General features: G+C 55.8%; 7 protein-coding genes across 7 annotated transcripts; 4 read left to right on the top strand and 3 right to left on the bottom strand.

The window, feature by feature from the left end:
- Positions 1 to 465: 465 nt before the first annotated feature.
- A1O7_00813 (uncharacterized protein) lies at positions 466 to 1,779 on the top strand (the record flags this gene model as incomplete). The annotated part of the gene is made up of 2 exons (XM_007754854.1): positions 466 to 877; positions 1,211 to 1,779. The coding sequence occupies 2 exons, from the start codon at positions 466 to 468 to the stop codon at positions 1,777 to 1,779; spliced, it is 981 nt and encodes a 326-aa protein (XP_007753044.1).
- A 537-nt stretch (positions 1,780 to 2,316) lies between these two features.
- On the top strand, positions 2,317 to 4,113 carry A1O7_00812 (uncharacterized protein; the record flags this gene model as incomplete). The annotated part of the gene is made up of 3 exons (XM_007754853.1): positions 2,317 to 2,598; positions 2,674 to 2,973; positions 3,040 to 4,113. The coding sequence occupies 3 exons, from the start codon at positions 2,317 to 2,319 to the stop codon at positions 4,111 to 4,113; spliced, it is 1,656 nt and encodes a 551-aa protein (XP_007753043.1).
- A 696-nt stretch (positions 4,114 to 4,809) lies between these two features.
- A1O7_00811 (uncharacterized protein) lies at positions 4,810 to 6,264 on the top strand (the record flags this gene model as incomplete). Its single annotated transcript, XM_007754852.1, has 1 exon — positions 4,810 to 6,264. One exon carries the CDS (start codon positions 4,810 to 4,812, stop codon positions 6,262 to 6,264), a length of 1,455 nt encoding a protein of 484 aa, XP_007753042.1.
- A 1,298-nt stretch (positions 6,265 to 7,562) lies between these two features.
- On the top strand, positions 7,563 to 9,566 carry A1O7_00810 (uncharacterized protein; the record flags this gene model as incomplete). Its single annotated transcript, XM_007754851.1, has 3 exons — positions 7,563 to 7,583; positions 7,657 to 8,398; positions 8,518 to 9,566. The coding sequence occupies 3 exons, from the start codon at positions 7,563 to 7,565 to the stop codon at positions 9,564 to 9,566; spliced, it is 1,812 nt and encodes a 603-aa protein (XP_007753041.1).
- Positions 9,567 to 9,701: 135 nt separating this feature from the next.
- Positions 9,702 to 10,529, bottom strand: A1O7_00809 (uncharacterized protein; the record flags this gene model as incomplete). Its single annotated transcript, XM_007754850.1, has 1 exon — positions 9,702 to 10,529. The coding sequence occupies one exon, from the start codon at positions 10,527 to 10,529 to the stop codon at positions 9,702 to 9,704; it is 828 nt and encodes a 275-aa protein (XP_007753040.1).
- A 3,088-nt stretch (positions 10,530 to 13,617) lies between these two features.
- A1O7_00808 (uncharacterized protein) lies at positions 13,618 to 15,494 on the bottom strand (the record flags this gene model as incomplete). The annotated part of the gene is made up of 3 exons (XM_007754849.1): positions 13,618 to 13,850; positions 14,027 to 14,980; positions 15,035 to 15,494. The coding sequence occupies 3 exons, from the start codon at positions 15,492 to 15,494 to the stop codon at positions 13,618 to 13,620; spliced, it is 1,647 nt and encodes a 548-aa protein (XP_007753039.1).
- A 1,634-nt stretch (positions 15,495 to 17,128) lies between these two features.
- Positions 17,129 to 18,902, bottom strand: A1O7_00807 (uncharacterized protein; the record flags this gene model as incomplete). The annotated part of the gene is made up of 2 exons (XM_007754848.1): positions 17,129 to 18,718; positions 18,813 to 18,902. 2 exons carry the CDS (start codon positions 18,900 to 18,902, stop codon positions 17,129 to 17,131), a joined length of 1,680 nt encoding a protein of 559 aa, XP_007753038.1.
- Positions 18,903 to 19,879: the final 977 nt, after the last annotated feature.

Raw genomic sequence — 19,879 nt, 5'->3', positions numbered from 1 at the left:
GTTGCATATTCGAGTCATCTCTGCGAGCGATGGGTCAATCTACATGTCAGAGGAACCAACCATTTCTCTTACCCACTCGCCGCCCAGCCGGCTCATAGTCCTTTTGTCTCGTGTCATTCTCTTTCCTCGGTCAAACTTCCCCGCATTTCCAGAAGCGCATTAAGCTTTGTGTCTACATTTCAACCGCCCTTGAGCCGAGTATGTATTCGCCGGAGCCGAGACCTCCCGCGAAGCTCAGGCGACAAGACGGGACCATGCGTGAGTTGCCCTTGCGATTGAGGAGTACTGCATTGGGCATAAAGGTGAATATGTTCCCTGTAACCTGGTTCTCTTGGGAAGTCATCCCGGTCTGTTTCCTTCTCATATTACTACATCGCCCTTGAGGCACGCCTTCCTTGCGAATCACAGGTCTTCCCCTTGGCCAACGTCTTTCTTGCAACTCACAGGTCTTCCCGCTCCTTCATCATGGACCAAAACGGCTCCAATGGATCCACACACGCCCCGCCAGTTTCATACCCAACACCCGACTCCCCCATAGGCAACATCGCCTCCCTACAGGACAAAGTCGCCCTGATCACCGGCGCCAGCAGCGGCCTAGGCAGAGCCATCGCCCAAGCCTACGCCGCCGCCGGCGCATATGTCGTCTCGGCGGACCTGACGCCCAACCCGCCGCCAGCGCCCACGATCGCGTCCATCCACAAGGGCGTCGACATGGTGACGCCGACGGTCGAGCTTGTCAACGCGAAGTGGCCGGCAAGTGGCCGGGAGCGGGCCAGTTTCGTCAATTGTGATGTTACGGAGGAGGAGAGTGTCAAGGGGGCGGTGGAGTTTGCTGTCAAGACGTATGGGAGGTTGGATATTATGGTTAACAACGCGGGTGAGTTACATCACGTTTCTCCAAGCTAGCCACCGCATCCCGAAACTCAGTGGTCTGGAGCGGTTGCAACAACCCTTGATGTTCGTTTCGGATGTGCTTTTGCCTTGTCTACCTGGTGGATGAGTGGCTGGGTGGTGTAGGCACAGTGCTGCCTCACACACCTCTGCTCTGTCAAGCCGGTCATGGCTTTCAGCATGTCCAAGACGAGGCCTTCTATACCACTAGGTGGTGGCATATGCTGGGTCGTGGAGAAGTTGTAGCGGACAGCACCCCCCTCCGACTTGACCTAATGACCTTGCTACCTTCTCTATCTCTGACACGCCGTGCCGGCAGGAATCTCCGCCGAGGTCAAATCGCCCACCTACACCGGCGCGTTCCAACGCATCCACGAAACCCCCCTCTCCGTCCTCGACCTCACCTACCAGATCAACATCAAGGGCGTCTGGCTGGGCACGAAACACGCGTGCGCCCAGTTCCTCGCCCAGGACCCGCACCCGCTGCATGGCCGGACCGCCACGGGCGCCACGCAGGACGTCCACCGAGGCTGGATCATCAACCTGGCCAGCATTTTGGGCAGTGTCGGCCTCGCGGGGGCGAACTCGTACGCGCTCTCCAAGGGCGCGGTGGTCAACCTGACGCGCGCGACCGCGTTGGAGTACGCCAAGGACGGCATCCACATCAACTGCATCCAGCCTGGGTTCACGGACACGAGTCTATTGGAGAACATGTATTCGCGCATGGGCGCCGACGCGATGGCTCAGTACATGGCCAGCATTCACCCGTGGGGTCGGACGGGAAAGGTCGAGGATATTGCAAGGGTGGCTGTTTTTCTGGCGGGCGAGGGATGTAGTTGGGTTACGGGGCATGGGTTGGTCGTTGATGGGGGGTATCTTGCGCAGTGAAGGAAGAAAAAGGGGCTGGAGGGGAGAGATAGACAGAGAACCTGGCACCCACCTGGAGGTTGCCTGAAACGTAGTTGAAGTTGTCTTGAACAGCAGTGGCCCGGGTTCATAACAAGCATGTAAGCTAAGAGGCCCGCTGATCTAGCATAAAGTGCTCGGATTCTTAGTCTTTCAGGGCGATTCCCGGAGGCTGTGGACCTTTCCTTGACAAAATCCTAGAGTCGAAAACCCCAACTTTATGCCCTTCCCATCGATTGTTCGCGGCCCAGTAATGCCGTTGCACCGTGGCCGGACTTGCGCAGATAACGCAAAGACGTCGGCGTCCTAGATAATCCGAAATAGAACAGTAAAGCGCGGGTACGATGAGAATGGCGGGAAGTAATATAGCTCTGTGACATGGCAACTAAAGCGACCTGTGAGCTGCAACAACAAAGCCCTTGAAAGCCCTGAGACTTATCGACAATACGGAGTAGCTTTGGATATATATATTGACCTCGGAATGACGGATCAGATCAGCCCTCGATCGCCGTCTCTACCATGACCACTTCCCTCCAGCAACAAGTCAGCGACGATCAAGTCCGCACGAAACATGTACAAGGCCGCGGCAACGGCCTGTTCGTCACACAGCAGATTACGCCAAACTCCCAGATCCTTTTCATTGCCCGGCCACTTCTGATCGCGCTGGAGACAGCCAAGCTACCGACCCATTGCTACTTCTGCTACAAGTCCGATGTCGACCCGATCAGTGCTGTCGAGGTTGACACTGGCCACGCCTTGAAGACGTGCACCGGGTGTAAGGTGGTCAGGTTCTGTGATCGGGTGAGTCTTTGTTCCCTGTTGACGAGTCACAAGCGCGACTAAGGAAGTAGATTCGCCCGCTGACGTCGAGAGCAGAAGTGCCAGTCTCGAGCATGGGCAGAGTACCATCGCCTCGAGTGCAAGCTGTTTGGCCGACTCCATCCGCGGATTTTGCCCACTACAGTCCGCGCGATCGTGCGCGTGTTGAAGCAGCATAAGGCGGGCCTGCTGCCAGAATCGGAGTGGGAGCAGCTACTGTCTCTGGAAAGCCACTACGGCGACCTGATCAGCGCGGGCGGTTCGCGGTGGCAGGATATCTTCATCATGATGAAGGGGATCAAAGCATACTGTGGCACGGATCACAGTCAGGAGACGATCCTGCGACTCGCTTGTATGGTAAGTGGAGGAGATGATGCCCTTTTCCAACGGGCGAACAGCGCTGAATCCAGTGACTTGCGGCAGTTGCTCGTGAACTCGTTCACCCTGACGAACCCGGCGTTCGATCCTCTAGGGATGGTCCTCCATCCACAGTCCGCGCTGGTCAATCATTCCTGCGACCCCAATACTTTTGTGCGGTTCGATATTGCTCAACAGTCGGATCAAGACACTCTACCGCCGTTTGGGAGTATATCTCTGCACGCACTGCGGGCCATCTCGCCAGACGAGGAGGTGACGATCTCGTACATTGACACGACGTTCCCAGTGGCCAAACGGCAGGAGGAGCTGAGGGAGAGATACTTCTTCACCTGCGATTGCCCTCTGTGCTCCCGCGGGCCGAATACAGTGGTAGACATGTTCCATCGACCACCAGCCGCCGATACCTGGGAGCAGCCACCATCTCCCGCACCAGGACCCGCACTTACAGTCCTACAGGTAGGAGATCAAGCCGAGCGATGTCTCCTAGACGTCCAGTCCAGGGGCACGATCCTGCACACGCAGGTCGACGACATCAAGTCCGCCATGGCGTTGCTCGCCGGCACGCAAGCGTGGCCTCTGCACCGCTACCCGTGGCCTCAACTCCGCCAGGAATTGTTCCTCGGATTACTCGGCCAGCGGCGGTTCCTCGAGGCAACGCTCCATTCCGCGACCTTTGTCCGAGCCATCCATCCAACGCTGTACCCGCGGGACCGTCACCCCCTGCGGGTCATGCAGTTGTGGACGCTCGCCAGACTGTGCCGCCGGTGCTTGGAATCCTTGGTCCTAAAGGAGAAGACGGTCGAAGACATACGCTTCGATATCCCCATGCTCGGCCTGTTGAGCTGCGTGCTCGTAGGCGATACGCACAGGTTGTTGAACGACAGTGACGGTGGCGTCACGACGAAGGGACGGCTAGAGGAACAGGTCACCGCCGCTTACGAGGCAATGCGCGCCGAGGGTGCCGGCGGTAGTGCTGGTTGGGCTGCAGCGTACCTCCGCGATCCTGGAGAAGCTGGCAGGACTGCGTTTTCCTGGCTGGACGGGCAGGTTGCGGACTCGCTAAAGCGGGAAGGTGTTGCAAGGGGTATTGTCGACGTGGCGTTGAGCCGGCAAGGCTGAATTGACTACGGAGTACGTTGCTCGGACTGTGTACGGAGTACTACTGTAAGTCTTAGGTACTCGTACACTATGTTGGCACACTGGCTTTCGCCAGGTATAGGTATGTAGTACTGAATGGCTTCACGTGTCTTGTACACGACTTGCTTCGTATCTGCTATGTAGTGTTTAGCCGTAGCCCCCAAGCGGGAAGGATTGGGGCTGTGCATGTTCTGAGACAATACTCCGTACCATTTACGGAGTTCAGTTCCAACACTAATACATCGACGATCGAGGTCAGGCTCGTTGGTTGAACTCGATCAGCCCATCGCCGTGCCTGCCTGCTGTGTAAGCCAATAGGGAGCTACGAGTAAGAGGTACGTACCACAGTAAGTGCACACTGTAGTTACTAGCCTCCATGATGCATTCATGATTCCATGCTGGTGCCTGGTGGAATGTTGGACAAAGTCCCTCTCCTAGTTGGCAAAGTACTCCGCACCCCAGGGCTTTCCGAACTCCTCTACTGTTCTCTGTACTCCGTATAGTAGTTATACTTGTGCATTACTCCGTCCTCGATCTCTCATTCATTCCACTCGCTTTCGTTGCTCTATTCGATCTCTTGCCAGCTCGCTCTCGTCTTCTAATACTATGGCGCACCAATAAACAGCGACGATTGAAAGTATATTTACGAGTACTCATACCTGATTACGGTAATTTCCAATGGATACCTTCAATCGCGCCGAAGCTGGCGCTGGCGGGGGAGTAGCAGGGACCTATTTCCGTCATGCGACCGCTCCACGCCTCGACACCGACGCTGTCATCTACGATTCCATTGCCAACGCCCACCCGGGCGTTCCGATCACGACAGTCCCGGAATGGAGCTGTAACTTGCGAGCCTACGCCGCAGCAGGGCATGGCATGCTCGAAACTGTCGAGCAGGCACATCCACCGTCAGCCGACTCTAAGTCTGACCGGAAACACAGCTGGCCGTCCACGTTGCGATGGACGGTCTTTCTACCGCCCACGAGGCGACTCGACGGCGGCGAAGGTATTGTGGCGGACGAAGTCTTCTTCGAGACCTGCACCTATACGTGGGAAGGGTTCACGTTCTTGGTCTACTTCTCCGAGGGCCGCGACGGAACCATGCCCTACCCGCAGGTCCGTAACCAGTATATCCTGGGTGACGAGGCTGGGGCGCGCTCCCTGGTCGCGAGCGCCGGACGGTGGCAGTCTGTGCTGCACGACGAGATCTGGGTGTTCAACCAGGGGTACTGGCAGAAGGACCCACTCCTGTACCGCAGCATCATGAAGTCGCGGTGGGAGGACGTCATTCTCGACGACGACCTCAAGACCGATCTCGTCGACACGGTGGAACGTTTCTTCGACAGTCGCGACGTTTACGACGGACTCCGTGTGCCGTGGAAGCGGGGCGTCATCTTTTACGGACCCCCGGGCAACGGAAAGACCATCTCCATCAAAGCCACGATGCATACGCTGTACAAGCGGGATCCGGTGGTGCCGACGCTCTACGTCAAGTCGCTCGTCGGCTTCGCGCCTCCGGAATACAGCATCGAGAGTATCTTCAGGAAGGCCCGCCAGGAGGCCCCCTGCTACTTGGTCTTCGAGGATTTGGACTCCCTGGTGACGGACCAAGTACGCTCCTTCTTCCTCAACGCCGTGGACGGACTGTCGGAGAACGAGGGCATTCTCATGGTCGGGAGCACGAACCACCTCGAGCGTCTGGACCCGGGCATCGCGAAACGGCCGTCGCGCTTCGATCGCAAGTATTTCTTCCCGGACCCGGATTTCGCTCAGCGCGTCAGGTACTGTCACTTTTGGCAGCGCAAGTTGAGCGACAACAAGGATGTCGAGTTTCCGGACGAGATTTGCGGCGCGGCCGCCAAGATCACCGATGGGTTCAGCTTTGCATATATGCAGGAGGCGTTTGTGAGTGCGCTTTTGGAGATTGCACGGGAGAAGGACACGGCTGGGCAAAACGTGCAACGAGAGATGGAAGACATGCAGGAGAAATGGGAGTTGTTGGAGCTGGAGGCTAGGACGGAGACAACGGCCAGGGACAAAGATCTGGAGGATTATATCTTGTGGAGGAAGTTGAAGCATCAGATTGAGATGTTGAGGAAGGAGCTCTCGAAAGAGAAGCGTGGCACGGCGTAAGGGTGGGGGGTTGCGACGTTCTGGATCGAGCAGCGGTCCTAGGAAGATTGGTGCGCTTGCTCGGATGGAGCAGCGGGACACATGTCATGCCGTACTCGGTACTTCTGAGGACCTTGGGAAAGGGAGGAGCGGCGTCCTTGGTGCCTTGTCGATGACTTTCATACTGCCTGTTGTCTTCCTTTCGTGTCTGTAGCGGTGTTACCACTGTCCAGGGACACTCCGTATTTTCTCCGGGCATTGCACATGACGAAATGGACGGTGTTTGAAAGGTAGCGCCCAAGCATGGGATGAACATCTCATGAGGCTATGTGAAGGGGAAGGAAGATATCACTCTGAAGCGACAGAGAGAGAGGGAGAGGTGACGTTCGCAGTTCGGGGCAAGGACCACCTTGTAGAAAGTCAGTGTCAGTGTTGGGTGACGGAGACTGCCTTGTGTTTAGCAGCAGTAGGAAGAGAACTCACCAACACTTATGGAAGCGGCCCACGGCCGTTGCGCACGGCAATCGCTGTCCCATGCGCTGCGGTGCGAATAGACAGATGTCACCGCTGTCCGCATCATCAGGTGTTTGGACGGCAGATGACTCACTTACCTCTCGCCGTACCAGAGGCTTCTTCGCGGAGATGTATCTTCAGGAAGCGACCGCTTGCAAAGGCTCGCGCTGATAAAGGTAGACACCATCGGTTGATCTACACATTTGATATTGGGCTACAGCTCGTCAGCGAGCTTCAAACCGTAAATGAGCACGCGTGGCACGGTGGGCGCATGCTACGCCGTAATCATGCTTCGAGGGCATCTACTCAGCCGTAGCCAAGAACAACCTCCACCGGTGGCTATCACGACATTGTGGTCGTCCAATCAGGCCTTCCACGGACTTTCATCCTGCTAAGCAACGCAAGAGCCCCATCCACATGCAACACAACACTCCAAGCACAGCCGTAGGACACTGACAATCGCACACAATGCCGCCCGTGCCTGTGTGGCTGCTGTCGACCTTCATAACGGCATTCGGTAAACGGTATGGCTGATATGGCGCCCACTTCGCGCAAGTCCAAGACAACATGTATGCAATGTCGTGCGAGAAAGGTGAGGGGAGAACTGGATGGACTTCTATCAGCCGCTGAACCGAAATGCCACAGGTACGATGCGACGGGCGTCCGAATTGCTGCCGCAATTGTGAGCGCCTGAGATTCGAATGTTCATTTCAACCGAGAGAGTCTGGAACCGCGGGTGACTCCGTCTCGAGCGACCAGCCGCTGGTGCAACTGGAGCGGAGACGTGGTGTTCGTGCCTGTACAGAATGTCGTTCGCAAAAGATCAAGTGCGGCGGAGAGACCCCTGCCTGTGCTAACTGTTTGCGACGTAATCGCCCTTGCGTTTATCCCGTCTTGAAGCGGCCACACCGGACGCCGCACGCCTCGAACTTGCCGTCGCCGAGTACCTCGCAGAGATCCGACACTCAGCAACAACTCTTATCACCTTCTGGGCAACCAGCTGTCGAGCTGGAGCAGAATCTTCTGTCCACCGATGGCGCTTTGCCTAGCCGAGACGAAGTCACCTCGCTCATCGAGGCTTATTTCGAGCACATCTACGCATTGCCCTGGTACGCCTTTCTGCATGAGCGCTCGGTCATGCAAAGGTATCGTGAAGGTAAAATTGAAGAATGCCTGACGCTTGCGATCTGCGCCGTCACCGTCCAACGCCTGCACATTGAACCATACGCTCACGGCCTGAGTGCCCAGTGGGCCCAAAAGTCCGAGGACATCCTGTTACAGTATCTCGAGAGCCCTTCGACTTCTCGACTCCAAGCTCTCATCTTGATAGTGCGGTATAGGGTCGAGGTTGGCCACTTCTCGAGGGCTTTCATGCTGGCTGCCCTCGCTGGCAGATCGGCCGTGGCGCTTCGACTGAATTACGAACGGCCTGAGTTGCGGTTCTTGGCCCAAGAAGTCCGCCGTCGGTTGATGTGGTCATGTTTTGCCCTGGATGGGAATTTCTCGGTTGGTCTCCGTGAATTTGAGACTTGTCCACCGGAACACGTCTACCTTCAACTTCCGTGTCCGGAAACAGCCTTCGAAGAAGATGCCCCAGTCGCGACGGCACCCCTTCGAGCAACCTCCTTTGACAAGCCTGAGCGTATGGGGACATATGCTGCATGTATACGGCTAGCGGCCATAAGAACAGACATAATGAGGTAGGCATCTCAGTTCATGGTGTGGTTCACGCTCATCGATGCAGGTTGACACGCCGGCTAGCTGCTTCTTTCGTCCCGCCTGACGAGCTCATGCATATTGTACGCCGGTTTGAGGACGAGTTACAACATCTTTACCGCAGCCTTGCCGAATCTGATCGATACAACCCCCGGATCTTCTCATACTGTGCACGACCAGCCCGTATCCTCATGGTGCACGAGTGTTGGCATCAAGCATATACCGATCTTTACAGGATATTTCTGACTGGGTATAGAGAAGCTGCACCTCCCTCGGCGATGGAAGGCATTCCTCGCGAGGAGATTCTCCGGAGGCGCACACTCTGTTTGAACCATGCTCTCTCAATTGTCCAGATCTTTGCAGCCTTCTCGGAGCAGTGTAAGGTCCAGACTATTGATTTCGACACGGCCATCTGCGCATATCATAGCGCCCGCATCGTCCTTTTCAACGCCCAGACAGATGTTGTGACACAAAGTCTGAGTATGCCCGCGGCCTTGGAAAAGGCTGTCTTCTGCCAGTCCATCATGAATCGCTACTTTCGTGATTCTCCCGTGGTGGAGCCGATGAAGAGAGAACTCGAGTTGCTCATCGCACGACACTCGTCTGAAAGCAGCGCCAACCCCGGCATACAAGTGCCTCCGCCAGAAGAGATTCTGGAAGGCCACCTGTCGAGGCTCGCAGACGAGGCTCGAACCCGGCAGAGACTCGCCATTCACAGTTTAATTGGCAGAGCAGATTTTGTAGATGACAGCAACGAGGTTACAAGTCCTGCACCACCGGGTGAGTATCCGACGGCGACTGTTAACGCCGGGGCAAGACCGCAACGGCAACGTTCGATACGAAACAATCCCAACGTCAAGGTCGCGCCTCAGGTTCTTCGGTCTCACAGCCTCCTCGGAGCCGCTCATGCCACCCAGGCCAAACAAGCCAACCAAGCCGTTGAGCCTGTGATTAACGAGCCGACAAATTATGCGCAGGAAGACCAGAACCAGTGGCTCGATGGGATGCGACTGGCCTTTAACCCTTGGATGGGTTGGCCAGAGACTCTGGAAACATATGGCTTCACCCAAGACCTTGATGATGACTATTTCTGACCTTCACCTGTGCTAATGACTTTTCTCAATTATGCTCGGGCTCTTCTCTATGGATGGCATCGACTCCAACGCTAAATGCGTGTTGGACGACACACAGACCTTCGTCCAGGCCGTCTCCCTCGTCCGTGTGGCAGTTCACACGGTGGTTTCAACCTTCTGTAGTCTCTCTGCCTTGTTCAACAAGAACATCAGAGTCACGACGAGCTTGCCAACACCCGACAGCAAGACCGCCGTTGCCGAACCCGCACTCCGGTAGATGCCTGCGCCGAAGAAAGCTCCCGCTACAATGGCAGCGAGGAAGCTGGCTCGGCGGTTTCGAGGTCGATTTTTGGCAGCAAAGAGGTTGGGGTCGACCAAGAGATCTACCCAAGCCGCTGTTGCCATTGCTGTACTGATCTCGGTGATGGCTAAAGCTCTTGAGAGGACGACCTGGCTACCAGCTGCGAACGCCAACAGCCCGATGACAATCATGGTCCTTCCGCTTTCCAGGTCGACCCCGTATACGAACTGAATGGCAGCGGCAACGAACACAAGTAGCGACTGGATGAGGTTGCAGAAGACGATCCAAAGACGCGATCGGGGCCCTATTATGTGTCCTAGTTGGCCCGTCACCCATCCTGCAGCAAGGAAGAATCCCAGGGCGACCCCGATGTTTTGTGTCACGAACAGTTCGCCGGTCACCTCGGGCAACAGGACAGCCATTGCCAGCATGACTGTGTTTCCTGTCTGATTGGAGGCGAAGCAGTGGTAGTCGGGAAAGGTTGTGGCATCTTGAATACCCGTACAGAAAGTGAGGATTAGGAGCTCGGTTTCGGCGAGAAGATCGACTCGAATCTCGCTTGTCAAATGCCGTTTGAAGCGCTGGTGGAATGCTGGTGCCTCCTTGGATGAACTGAGCTCCCGCTGGTGGCCCAACATCGTCTTGTCGTACGGAGAGTTCCGGCCGTCGGTCGTTGAGGCCATGATGCAATATTGGATGACAAGATGTTCACGAGATGGATGGATTGAATGCTTTGCACGAATGCTGAAGGCTTTATAAACAAGCACAACTGCTGCAACCAAACGAAGAACTCACCGGTCTTTTGAGAAAATCGCGCATCGATCCACGGCCACCGCTCCCAGTGAGCCATCGGAACCACATCGCTGGCGACCCATCAGTCTGCGCGAGCCGGCTCCGTCCAAACTCCAAGGCTGTTGGTGGGGAATGCTGCCGAGACTTGATAAGTGGGAATGCTGCCGACGGTCAGAGAGCAAACTTGACGTCGAAACTGTCATTTACACTACAATTACAGCACGAGTCATGCTCCAATACGCAGCCTCGTCCGGCTGGCAAATCAGATCAGCGACCGACTGCCGCTCCGACCAGCGACATTGCCACGCAATGCATGATCTCGCCTGGAGCGGCTCAAAGCATCTCACGGGCAAGGTCGCCGACTACCTCCTCCGACTACCGAGGGCTAGACCGATTGCCGTAGCGTCGGTTGAGATTGACCTCAACAACAAACCCGAGTTCCATTATTCGATTGTTCCAAGGCCATGGCTGTCCTAATTCGTGCTGGCACCTGATACGCAAAGACTTCAACAAACTTTGGCCTCGAGTCTTTCGGCCGGGTAGGCTAAACATTAGATACTCGATCATGGCTCAACCTCCAGATGAGAGAGCGCTTCACACACACTCAGAAGGAAGTGCTTGGTCAAATCACTACCACGATCTTTGCAAAGCCAGCAGGTCTGACGCGGGCAACGATCCTTGGCTCAAGATGCTATGACTTCACCTTGTCAAGATGATGCGCGCAACGCCTCTATCGATTGTTCCGCAAGCGGGGGGCTAAGGCCGCCGCGAGGGTTTTCCATGGAACTCTTTCGCGCTACCTCCCAACACACCGCCCACCATTTCTCTGGCGCATGCACAATTTTGCATCGCTAAACTAAACGCGCGGATGGCATGGATGGATACAGCAAACTTGGCTGCCACGCACCATAGCAGCCAGGAGTCACTGCACTGTTTCTCGGTCACCAGACAGAGGGGAAGATGCTGCGCGTAGCATTAAAATACCCAAAAGAGGCCTTGAATCCCGATGATGCCAGCAACACAGACTGGCACGAAGAAGTTCTTATCAACACGACCGGATTAATGGTCTGTTTGCTTCCAGGTGCATGGCGGACCGGTTCCTGCAGGCTTGCGTGGCAATCATTGCGATCGCACAAACACAGATATCACAGCTTCAAAACCCAACGGGGACCGTGTCGGTCGTGATAGCCTTTCGCGTACACCGTACAGTAGTGCAGAATGCACCACCCCACCTTGGCCAGCAGACCGTTTTCAGCAGCGCGTTCCGGAGCCATGCCTGCCTTCCCAGACACGGCTTTAGCATGAATGGAGTAGTACATAGTAGGGGACGTTCCATCCCAACGAGCGAGTAGTCGCCCACGGCGTTTCCGACACAGTCCAAGTCTTAGTTCCTTAGTCATACCTGCAGGAAGGGGGCCATGTGAGCTCGTATGAGCACGAGGGACTGGGGTGGGTAGGAGTAGACTGAAGAAGAAGTACTCGCGGCAAACTTCCAGCATGAGACCACAAGGCCACTGTAACTAGCCAGCGGGACATGAGGACTTTCCTGCCAGAAACGGTCCCAGGAAGCAAGGGAGGGTCTTCAGGGACTTTCGTCATCCCTCTCGGAACATCCGTGCCATTATTTGCCACGGCGTCTCTGAGCGTCAAGGATCACCGTCTTGGGTCTTGTAATGACATATGGAGCCCTCGCCATGCGTTGATACGTGATCGCGCGCCGTTGAGTCATGGTCACCTCAGCTGCGGAACCAACTTGTACTGTCTATGGCCCAGCCCAGTCGGGTGTCGGTCGGTCAGCTCGCGTGAGCTCTTTCCCCAAAGGTTGCTGTGGTAATAATTAGCCGACCGGTGCGTGCGTGCTCATTGTCGTCAGTCGTGTTTTTGCAGTGTGTTTCGTCTTCACGCAATAATAGGTACCTACGAATTATAGTTACTGAAAAGTCAGACACTCTTCGGCCTCACTCGGCGTGTCGATACTGGAAGTGCGGCTGAGCCTCTGCTTTCAAAGTCGGGTGGTCGATGCTACAGTACAGTGTCTTGAGGGAGACACCCTCCTCTCATGGGTTGGTTCGAACTTCGTTCTCTACTGTGTAGAGGCCACAGACAGCATGGGTTCATTGGTTCTACCACAGTACCTTTGGTACCGCTGGATACAAAGTGCCGAGTGGCGAGTGGCGAGTTCCATCGACAGCCAGTGTCTTTTTTACACGACGGCATCAGGCCCGACGGGGACCCGTGGCACTTTGCCATTATCTTCGAGTCCTCATGACTCTCTACCACTCTTCCTTGTCCTTTTCGGTTCCTTGCGATGATCATGTACTCGACAATGAAATCAAGGTATTGCAGCCTTGCTGGCTGTCGTTGTGACGCTCTTCCCTGTTCGCTACAGTGGCTGGACATTGAACTGCGTTCGTGGCTGGCTGCCACCACCACCCAGTCTGAAGAAGTCATCTCAACTAGCTCATCTTTCAAGTCAAACGCACGGCAACCCAAGCCAGGTCCGGTCAAGGTCCCGTCGGGTCCGCCTCGATGTCTCGAGCCCCGGAGGCGCTGTTCTGTGTACCCCCGAACCCTATCCTGCCCTATAGGTACCATACTAGTAGACCAGTCACCATACACCCCTGAGGAGACACACCGATCATGATTTCCACGCTTGCCGCCAACGCCACGCCTGCTTTGTACAAGTTTTGTTTTCCCGAGGTCCGAAGTTCCAAGCTCGTCCTACAGGTTCCGCATCCCAGGTCCGAATCCAAGTACATGATTCATGATCCGAATCCCGCACGAGCCTGCAGATTACTAGACCAGATGCCCATGATAATACAGTACGGACACCGGCAGGCGACTGACGCCGACAATGACGACGATAACAATACGGGAGACAAAAGGAAACCATGCAGGTCATGTCGTAATTCGCATACGTAGCACCATGCCCCTGTCACGGCATGGCACCGAGTGCCGTTCAGCAGGCAAGAACGCAAATCACCCAGCAAACTTGCTCCGAGCCCGGAGTCGTGCCCCGTAGAAATATAGTCCATACATGCCGCCGATGCCAACGACGCTCAGGCCGGCGACCAGGGTGACGCCCTTGTCGATGCCCAGGTTCATGTACATCTGGCGGGAGAACTGGACGAAGGCGGCCGCGAGGAGAGATCTCGCGCAGTCGTTGGCTGCGAACAGGGAAGCGACGTAGCGGGGGTAGGAGAGCGGGACGTCTTTGTGGGGGTTTGTCAGCTGGATCTAAAATATAGACGGAAAGACAAAGGTACGAAGAGACGAAAGCGATGAAGGAGTGGCGAGACGGAGAGATAAATGGGTTGATTGTGAAAAATAAAGGAGCGCCACGGGTAGTGACATAATGTAAGTCAAGTACTGGCAGGGCCCAACTCACAACAGATCAAAGCCTGGAAGATGAAGAAGGTCGAAAAGGCAAAGATGAAGATCCCGGTCGTGGGAACGATCCAGTGGCTCGACGACTTGGCTGTCCAGGCGAAGAGGAGCAATCCGACAGGAGGACCCCAGACGCCGAAAAGGCCAGGTAGGAGCCACTGTTCTTGGGCGATGGATTCGCCTTTGGCCGCGTGATGGGCTCGGGCGCGCGGGATGAAGAAGTATGTGATGTAGATGAGGTAGATGACCAGGCCGCAGACGCAGCCGACGGTGAGGGAAGTGAAGATTAGGCCCATACTGCCTAGCGACATGCGGTATGTGCCGAGATACACGAGCGGGAACGCTTCGAAGAAGGAGTAGTACGTTGCATAGACGATAGAGCCGTAGACACAGGCGTACAGGATCGCGGGATCTTTCACGGTAATCTCGAGGGGTTTGTTGAGAGCTTCGTGGAGCCTCTGGCCGAACGCGAGTGGCGTAAGTTCCGAGGGCGCTTTATAGGCGTTGTTGCCGGTGGTCTTGCGTAGGCGCTTTGCTCGATTAAGGAGGATCGTCTGGGGAGAGGTTTCCGGGAGCAAAGGGAGGAATAGAAGCACAGTACCGCCCATAATGACGGCCTCGTAGAACGGCCACCGCCAGTTGGAGTCGATGGCGTAGCCGGCCATAAGAGGTCCGAAGGCTGGGCCGCAATACATGGCGGCGACCCAACAGATGTAGCCGTACGGGGCGCTGTACATGTCGTAGACGTCTTCGATGGAGGCGGCACCACTGGCCAGACATGGGCTGCCGAACCAGCCCTGGAGGAACCGAAGGATGATAATACCGGGAAAGGTGTCGACGCATGCTAGACCGATCGAAACCACAAGGAAGGCGATAAATGAGTATAGGTACGGTGGATTCCGTCCTATACTGGGGACTTCGCTGAGAGGTGAGAAGAACATGGGACCGATTCCATCTATACACATTTGTTACTCATCAAATGAGTATCTGTAGCCGAGAAGCAACTTACAGCCAACCACGTACATAGATAGACCTAGACTGGCGACAACGACCGAGACGCCATATCTCTGTACGATATATCCCGCGGTCGGTGTGATGATAGATGCGGTGCAGTAGACCACAAAGGTGTAGACGTTGACGATGGTGACGGTCCAGGCCTTCTTCATACTAGACCAGTTCCGTGGGTTCTCCAGGTCGCCTTCTGAGAATGAGACGACAATGGGCTCTGCAAGCACCTTCTGGGACATGGCGCTCGAGTGTTCATCCGGCGGAGTCGATAGTCGGAGGGAGACTGTCGACAGGCTCTTCTCGATGTCCTTCTCGATGTCGGGGGCAGGGAGTTGCTCCTCAGATACGAACGGTAGGTTGGGCAGTTCAACTCCCGTCACCTCCTCTGGGTAGTAGAGCCATGACTTGAAGCCTACAAGGCGCAGGAATTGGCCGGCAGGAGTGTCTCTGATGGCTGTCATGTCAACAGTGGTGGTGAGGGAGCTCGAGCTCGACGCGTGGTGAGCTCTGCGAGCTGGTCTTTGGTCGACCCTGTTGCCATACTTATGAGGACGGCCATTGCAGGCCAGGGTTCGTGGACCCGGATACCTTTCCGCATGGTCACAGTAGCTGGTCCGTGCCTGCAGCCTATCTCCCTGTCAGTTTGCAAGGCTGGCTGATGAACCTGCCATCGAAAACTGGGCTGGAATGACAACTACCGCGTCGGAGGTGAGCTCGAATCAAGGCACCATCGCGAAAAATCCTGACGGTCATTGGATCGAAATCGACGGTAAACAGCTCCCGAGATTGTCTGTGGCAGCCATGTAGAGCGATGGCGTCGGTGCCATGCGGCTGATATCGATAAGATTGTCGAACCTATCTCATTGGCGTGGTGGCAGAGTGGATGTGCCCACGGCTCCTCGGCTGGGTGTGCCGGACAGATGTGGCTTGCTGAGAGCTGACAAGCCCAAGGACATGGGGAGTCCAGAAGGATGAGAAATCCATCTCGAGAGTGCCGGTTTTACGGGGTCTGTCCGCACGTGAGCTCAAAGTCGAATAAAGACCTTCAGTACCAGCACGAAATGGTACCGTCGGCTTCTCGATCATGGCTCAGATTGACACGAAGCACACAGCCTTGACGGCTACCAGTAAGTAAGTGTCTGTGTCGGATCTGAGCTGTCACTGTCACAATCGAATGCGCCGCACTGCTGGTCTCGGCATGTCCGGAACTCTTTGACTGCGGCACCAGACTTCGTTCATCTGTCCAAATGCATCTGGCGGCGGTATCGAGCGCCATGCAAATTTCCACATCGCTGCCCGTCTTCGACGCGTCATTCTGCCCCTTGCAAAAGGTGCCTCCCCTCCCTGGTCCTCCACGTCTCCGGAATATTTGCGGAGGCGTCGTGGTTGGCGAAACTCTGACGCTCACGTTCGGACTGATCGAGTTGCTATTTTCCACATCGCGTGTGTGTACGTAGTGTTGTGTAGAGTGTAGGCAACCCACATGGAAAGCACTCACAGTATGACCTATGTACACAGAACCCATCATGTGCCTAGGTATATTCATCCCGTCTTCTGTGTCGCCTCAGACCCGGCTCACATTCGAGGTGCGTCCTCTTCGTCACGCCCTGCCAATGTAATGCCTGATGCCGAAGTGGCAGCCCGACCACCATATCATCAGCAGGATTGTTTATACAAGCTAATTATCTACCATACACAGTATCTGAAACGAAAGCCCAAGCCTCGGTCGCTTGTTCGCGTCACCGCGATTGGTAAAATGGTGCCACCCCAGCCATGCACCCCAGCCACAAGTAGGGAGCCTGTCACGGAACTTCGGCGGGGTCGTCATTATGTAGAGCGTCTCCGATTTGTGCGTGAAGAGACTCGCACCATGACACCCTGGTGAGCCATGTGCATCCCGCTCGCCTACCGGAGAATTTCTTCGGAAACATGGATTTCATCTTCCTTTCCACTTCGCGTCGGTGCCTCTTGCCACCGGTTCGTGAATACGTATACATTTGCCATCTCTGGCAGTCGCGACCACATGGGCTCTCATCGCGATATTGCTATGAGAAGACCAGCCCAGTGCCTGCTACAGACTCGTGCCGTCTCAGCTTCACCACTCCAGTATATGTTGCTCGCCATACAGCCGGGCCCTCCAATCGGCCACGGTAATGTACCGCAGACGCGCTCTCCTCTCGCCCAGAAACTCGATCTTGACCTCCCTCACTCGGCCATCACTCGGTACAGGCTCAGTCCGCAGCCTTTCCTCTCTTTCCATTGTTGTCGTCACGATTTTGCCGGTCAATCCCGCGTCCCAGAGTCCTTCCCGTCGGCCACTACTCAGCAGGAGTTGGAGTGCCCGGCGGCGGATCCGCGGATTTCTGCATCGAGCAGCGATCGTGTGAAGGGGCATGACATAGCCCAGACCGGAGGAGAAAGAAGGAGAAGACCGGAGGTCTGACTGCTGACCGTGACCGTGACCGTGACCCCGACTCCGGTCCTGGACCAACAACTCGCAATACCGCAGCATTTGTTCCAACTCGGGTTCCAGCTCGTCAAAAGCGGCCTCCCGATTGCCAGGTTCTAGCGGATTGATGCGCAGTCGAACTGCGACCAGCGTCTGATACAGCCGCAGGATGTTGAGGCCATGCTCGTCGCGGCTGCCGGCGTGCGGCGTCCGCTGAGAGGCCAAAGCCTCTAGTGCATCCCTACTGCTGTCCAGCGATCGGCTCAACAGCTGATGATGTGCTGTGAACAAGGCGACCTCGTCGGCCGTCCTGGGCGGGTGAAGCTCCGTATATTGCAGCAATGCCAGGAGATTGTGCCACAGATTCTCAACGTAGCCGTGCGCGTCGGCGAGGGTTGAAAAGCTGAGAACTGGATCAATCGCCGAGACGAGCGGATCTCGTTCCCAGGTGGCTAGAGCCTCGTCATTGATCATGCATCGGATTTGTCCATATATCGAGGTGAGTAGTGATTTGAGATGTGAAACAGAGACCGGGAAAATATCCGCCGGGCGATCGTGCTCGTGGTCGTCATGGCCAAGTGATCTGGCCTTCTCAAAATCCTGCAGCACCTTCAACCCCGATCTCACATGGTCGATTGCCTGGCTGATTTGTCCCTGCAGACACGCCAGGTACGCGAAGAGGATCGACGCCGTCAGGATGTTGCACGTTGTTTCGACGGACTGGGCCTCACTGCGGGCCGCGTCAAACAGGGCGCCCATCAGCTGTATCGACCGGTTACACTGCTCAATGGACAGTCTCATGGCGTTGCTTTCTCGGCTCCCGCTCGAGACGACCGCCGACTCCTGGAATGCTTCGAACGCGGCTCCGATGGCGACGACCAGGTGCCGCGTGGAAGGGTAGTGGACGGCAGCCTGGAGGACCTCTCTCGCCCAGAATTGCCCGTGGAAGGAGCCGCCCAAGCTCAGATCATGGCAGGCTCGCGTCTCGAAGTACGCGAAGCTCCTTCTCTCGGCCTCTGAGGCGAACAAGTCGGCCGAGGGAGGGCGGCGGGGGCTGGCGCGCCGCGAAGGCGATGTGCTGTTACTACTGCTGCTGCTGCTGCTGCTCCTAACAGAGAGGGACTTTGATCGCGTCGCCGAGACCGAGCTTGATGCTGGTGCTGGCGCATACCCATCGCATTTCCGTCCCGTAGACGTGCATCGCCGACATGCTGGCTTTTCTTCGTCGCATTTGACCTGTGTGCTTCGGTCAGTTCTGCTGCATCAAGAAAACATAATTACATGCTCAGAACGCGTGTGTATGTACGCGTAGGTACAGTAAGTATCATACCTTGCGGACCTTACAAGTCAGACATCCCGTCCTTGTCTTGGACAGGAACGGGCGTTTCCTCCTGATTGGATTGGTCTTTGTTGGTTCCATCGTGTACAGAGTCAGGACCGAAGGATAAGAGCGGAAGTAGCTGTTTGGAGTCTGTGAATGTTGCATCTGTCCTCCTGGCAATCTTATATCGTGCCCTGAATCCTCAGGCGTCCATCATCCGGAAGGAGGTCTGTCTCTCTGTCTGCTACGCCCTGTTAAAACGGACGATTCCTTCACTGGCAGTGTATAGCGGTACACAGTAGTATCAAGTACTCACATCATACCATGTGCTATGTGCTGCGTAGGTCTGTATGCACCGCGTATGGCCAGCTCAGCCCCCCAGGCAGTACCCGCAGCTGAGGCTGTCCTTGCGCCTACGTACCCTGTAATTAAGGCACTCCACCCGTGCAACCGCAGACTTGCGTCTCAGGTCCGCCCCCCCCGCCTGAGACGACAAACGAGGTTCGGATTAAATTTGGTCCATGAGATGATTACGACCAATACACTGCTAGCACACAAACATGACAGCACCAACCACTGGCAGGTCGGCAGACGGAGTTACAAATAACTGGATATCATGGACCTTGAGACTGACAAAAAGACCCCTAGCCTGGGGTGCGGGTGGCCTGAAAGTGATATCGTGCTTGATAGTCCCCAAGCAGGACTAGTTGAACATGCCTAGGCATGCCTGAGGGCACCATTGAGAGCTTAGATGACTGGGCGTACGCAGGGCCCCACGGGTGCCCAATAATAATTGATCCCTGCGGGGTAACGAGGTATGTATGTAACTGAGTGGGAAGCTCAGCCCTAGGCTATGCGCGCCACAACCGCTATGCTTCTCTTCGACGATCGCCTGCAAATCGTACATACCTCTAAGCCTCGAGTTGGCGATCTTCAATACCTGGTACGAGTATGTGATGCAGGTGTGTAAGACTTATCATGAACAGGGCTTCTCTCTAGGTAATTACAGTACCGTAGACGTACGTCAGATTCGTCTTCCGGTACGGCATCCAACTCGAAGATTCACCATCTGCTAT

This window comes from Cladophialophora yegresii (genome assembly GCF_000585515.1).
Source record: "Cladophialophora yegresii CBS 114405 chromosome Unknown aczIN-supercont1.1, whole genome shotgun sequence".
In the NCBI taxonomy this organism is placed as follows: domain Eukaryota; kingdom Fungi; phylum Ascomycota; class Eurotiomycetes; order Chaetothyriales; family Herpotrichiellaceae; genus Cladophialophora; species Cladophialophora yegresii.
The sequence above is the reverse complement of the archived record's forward strand: the minus strand, read 5'-3'. Positions and strand labels throughout refer to the sequence as shown.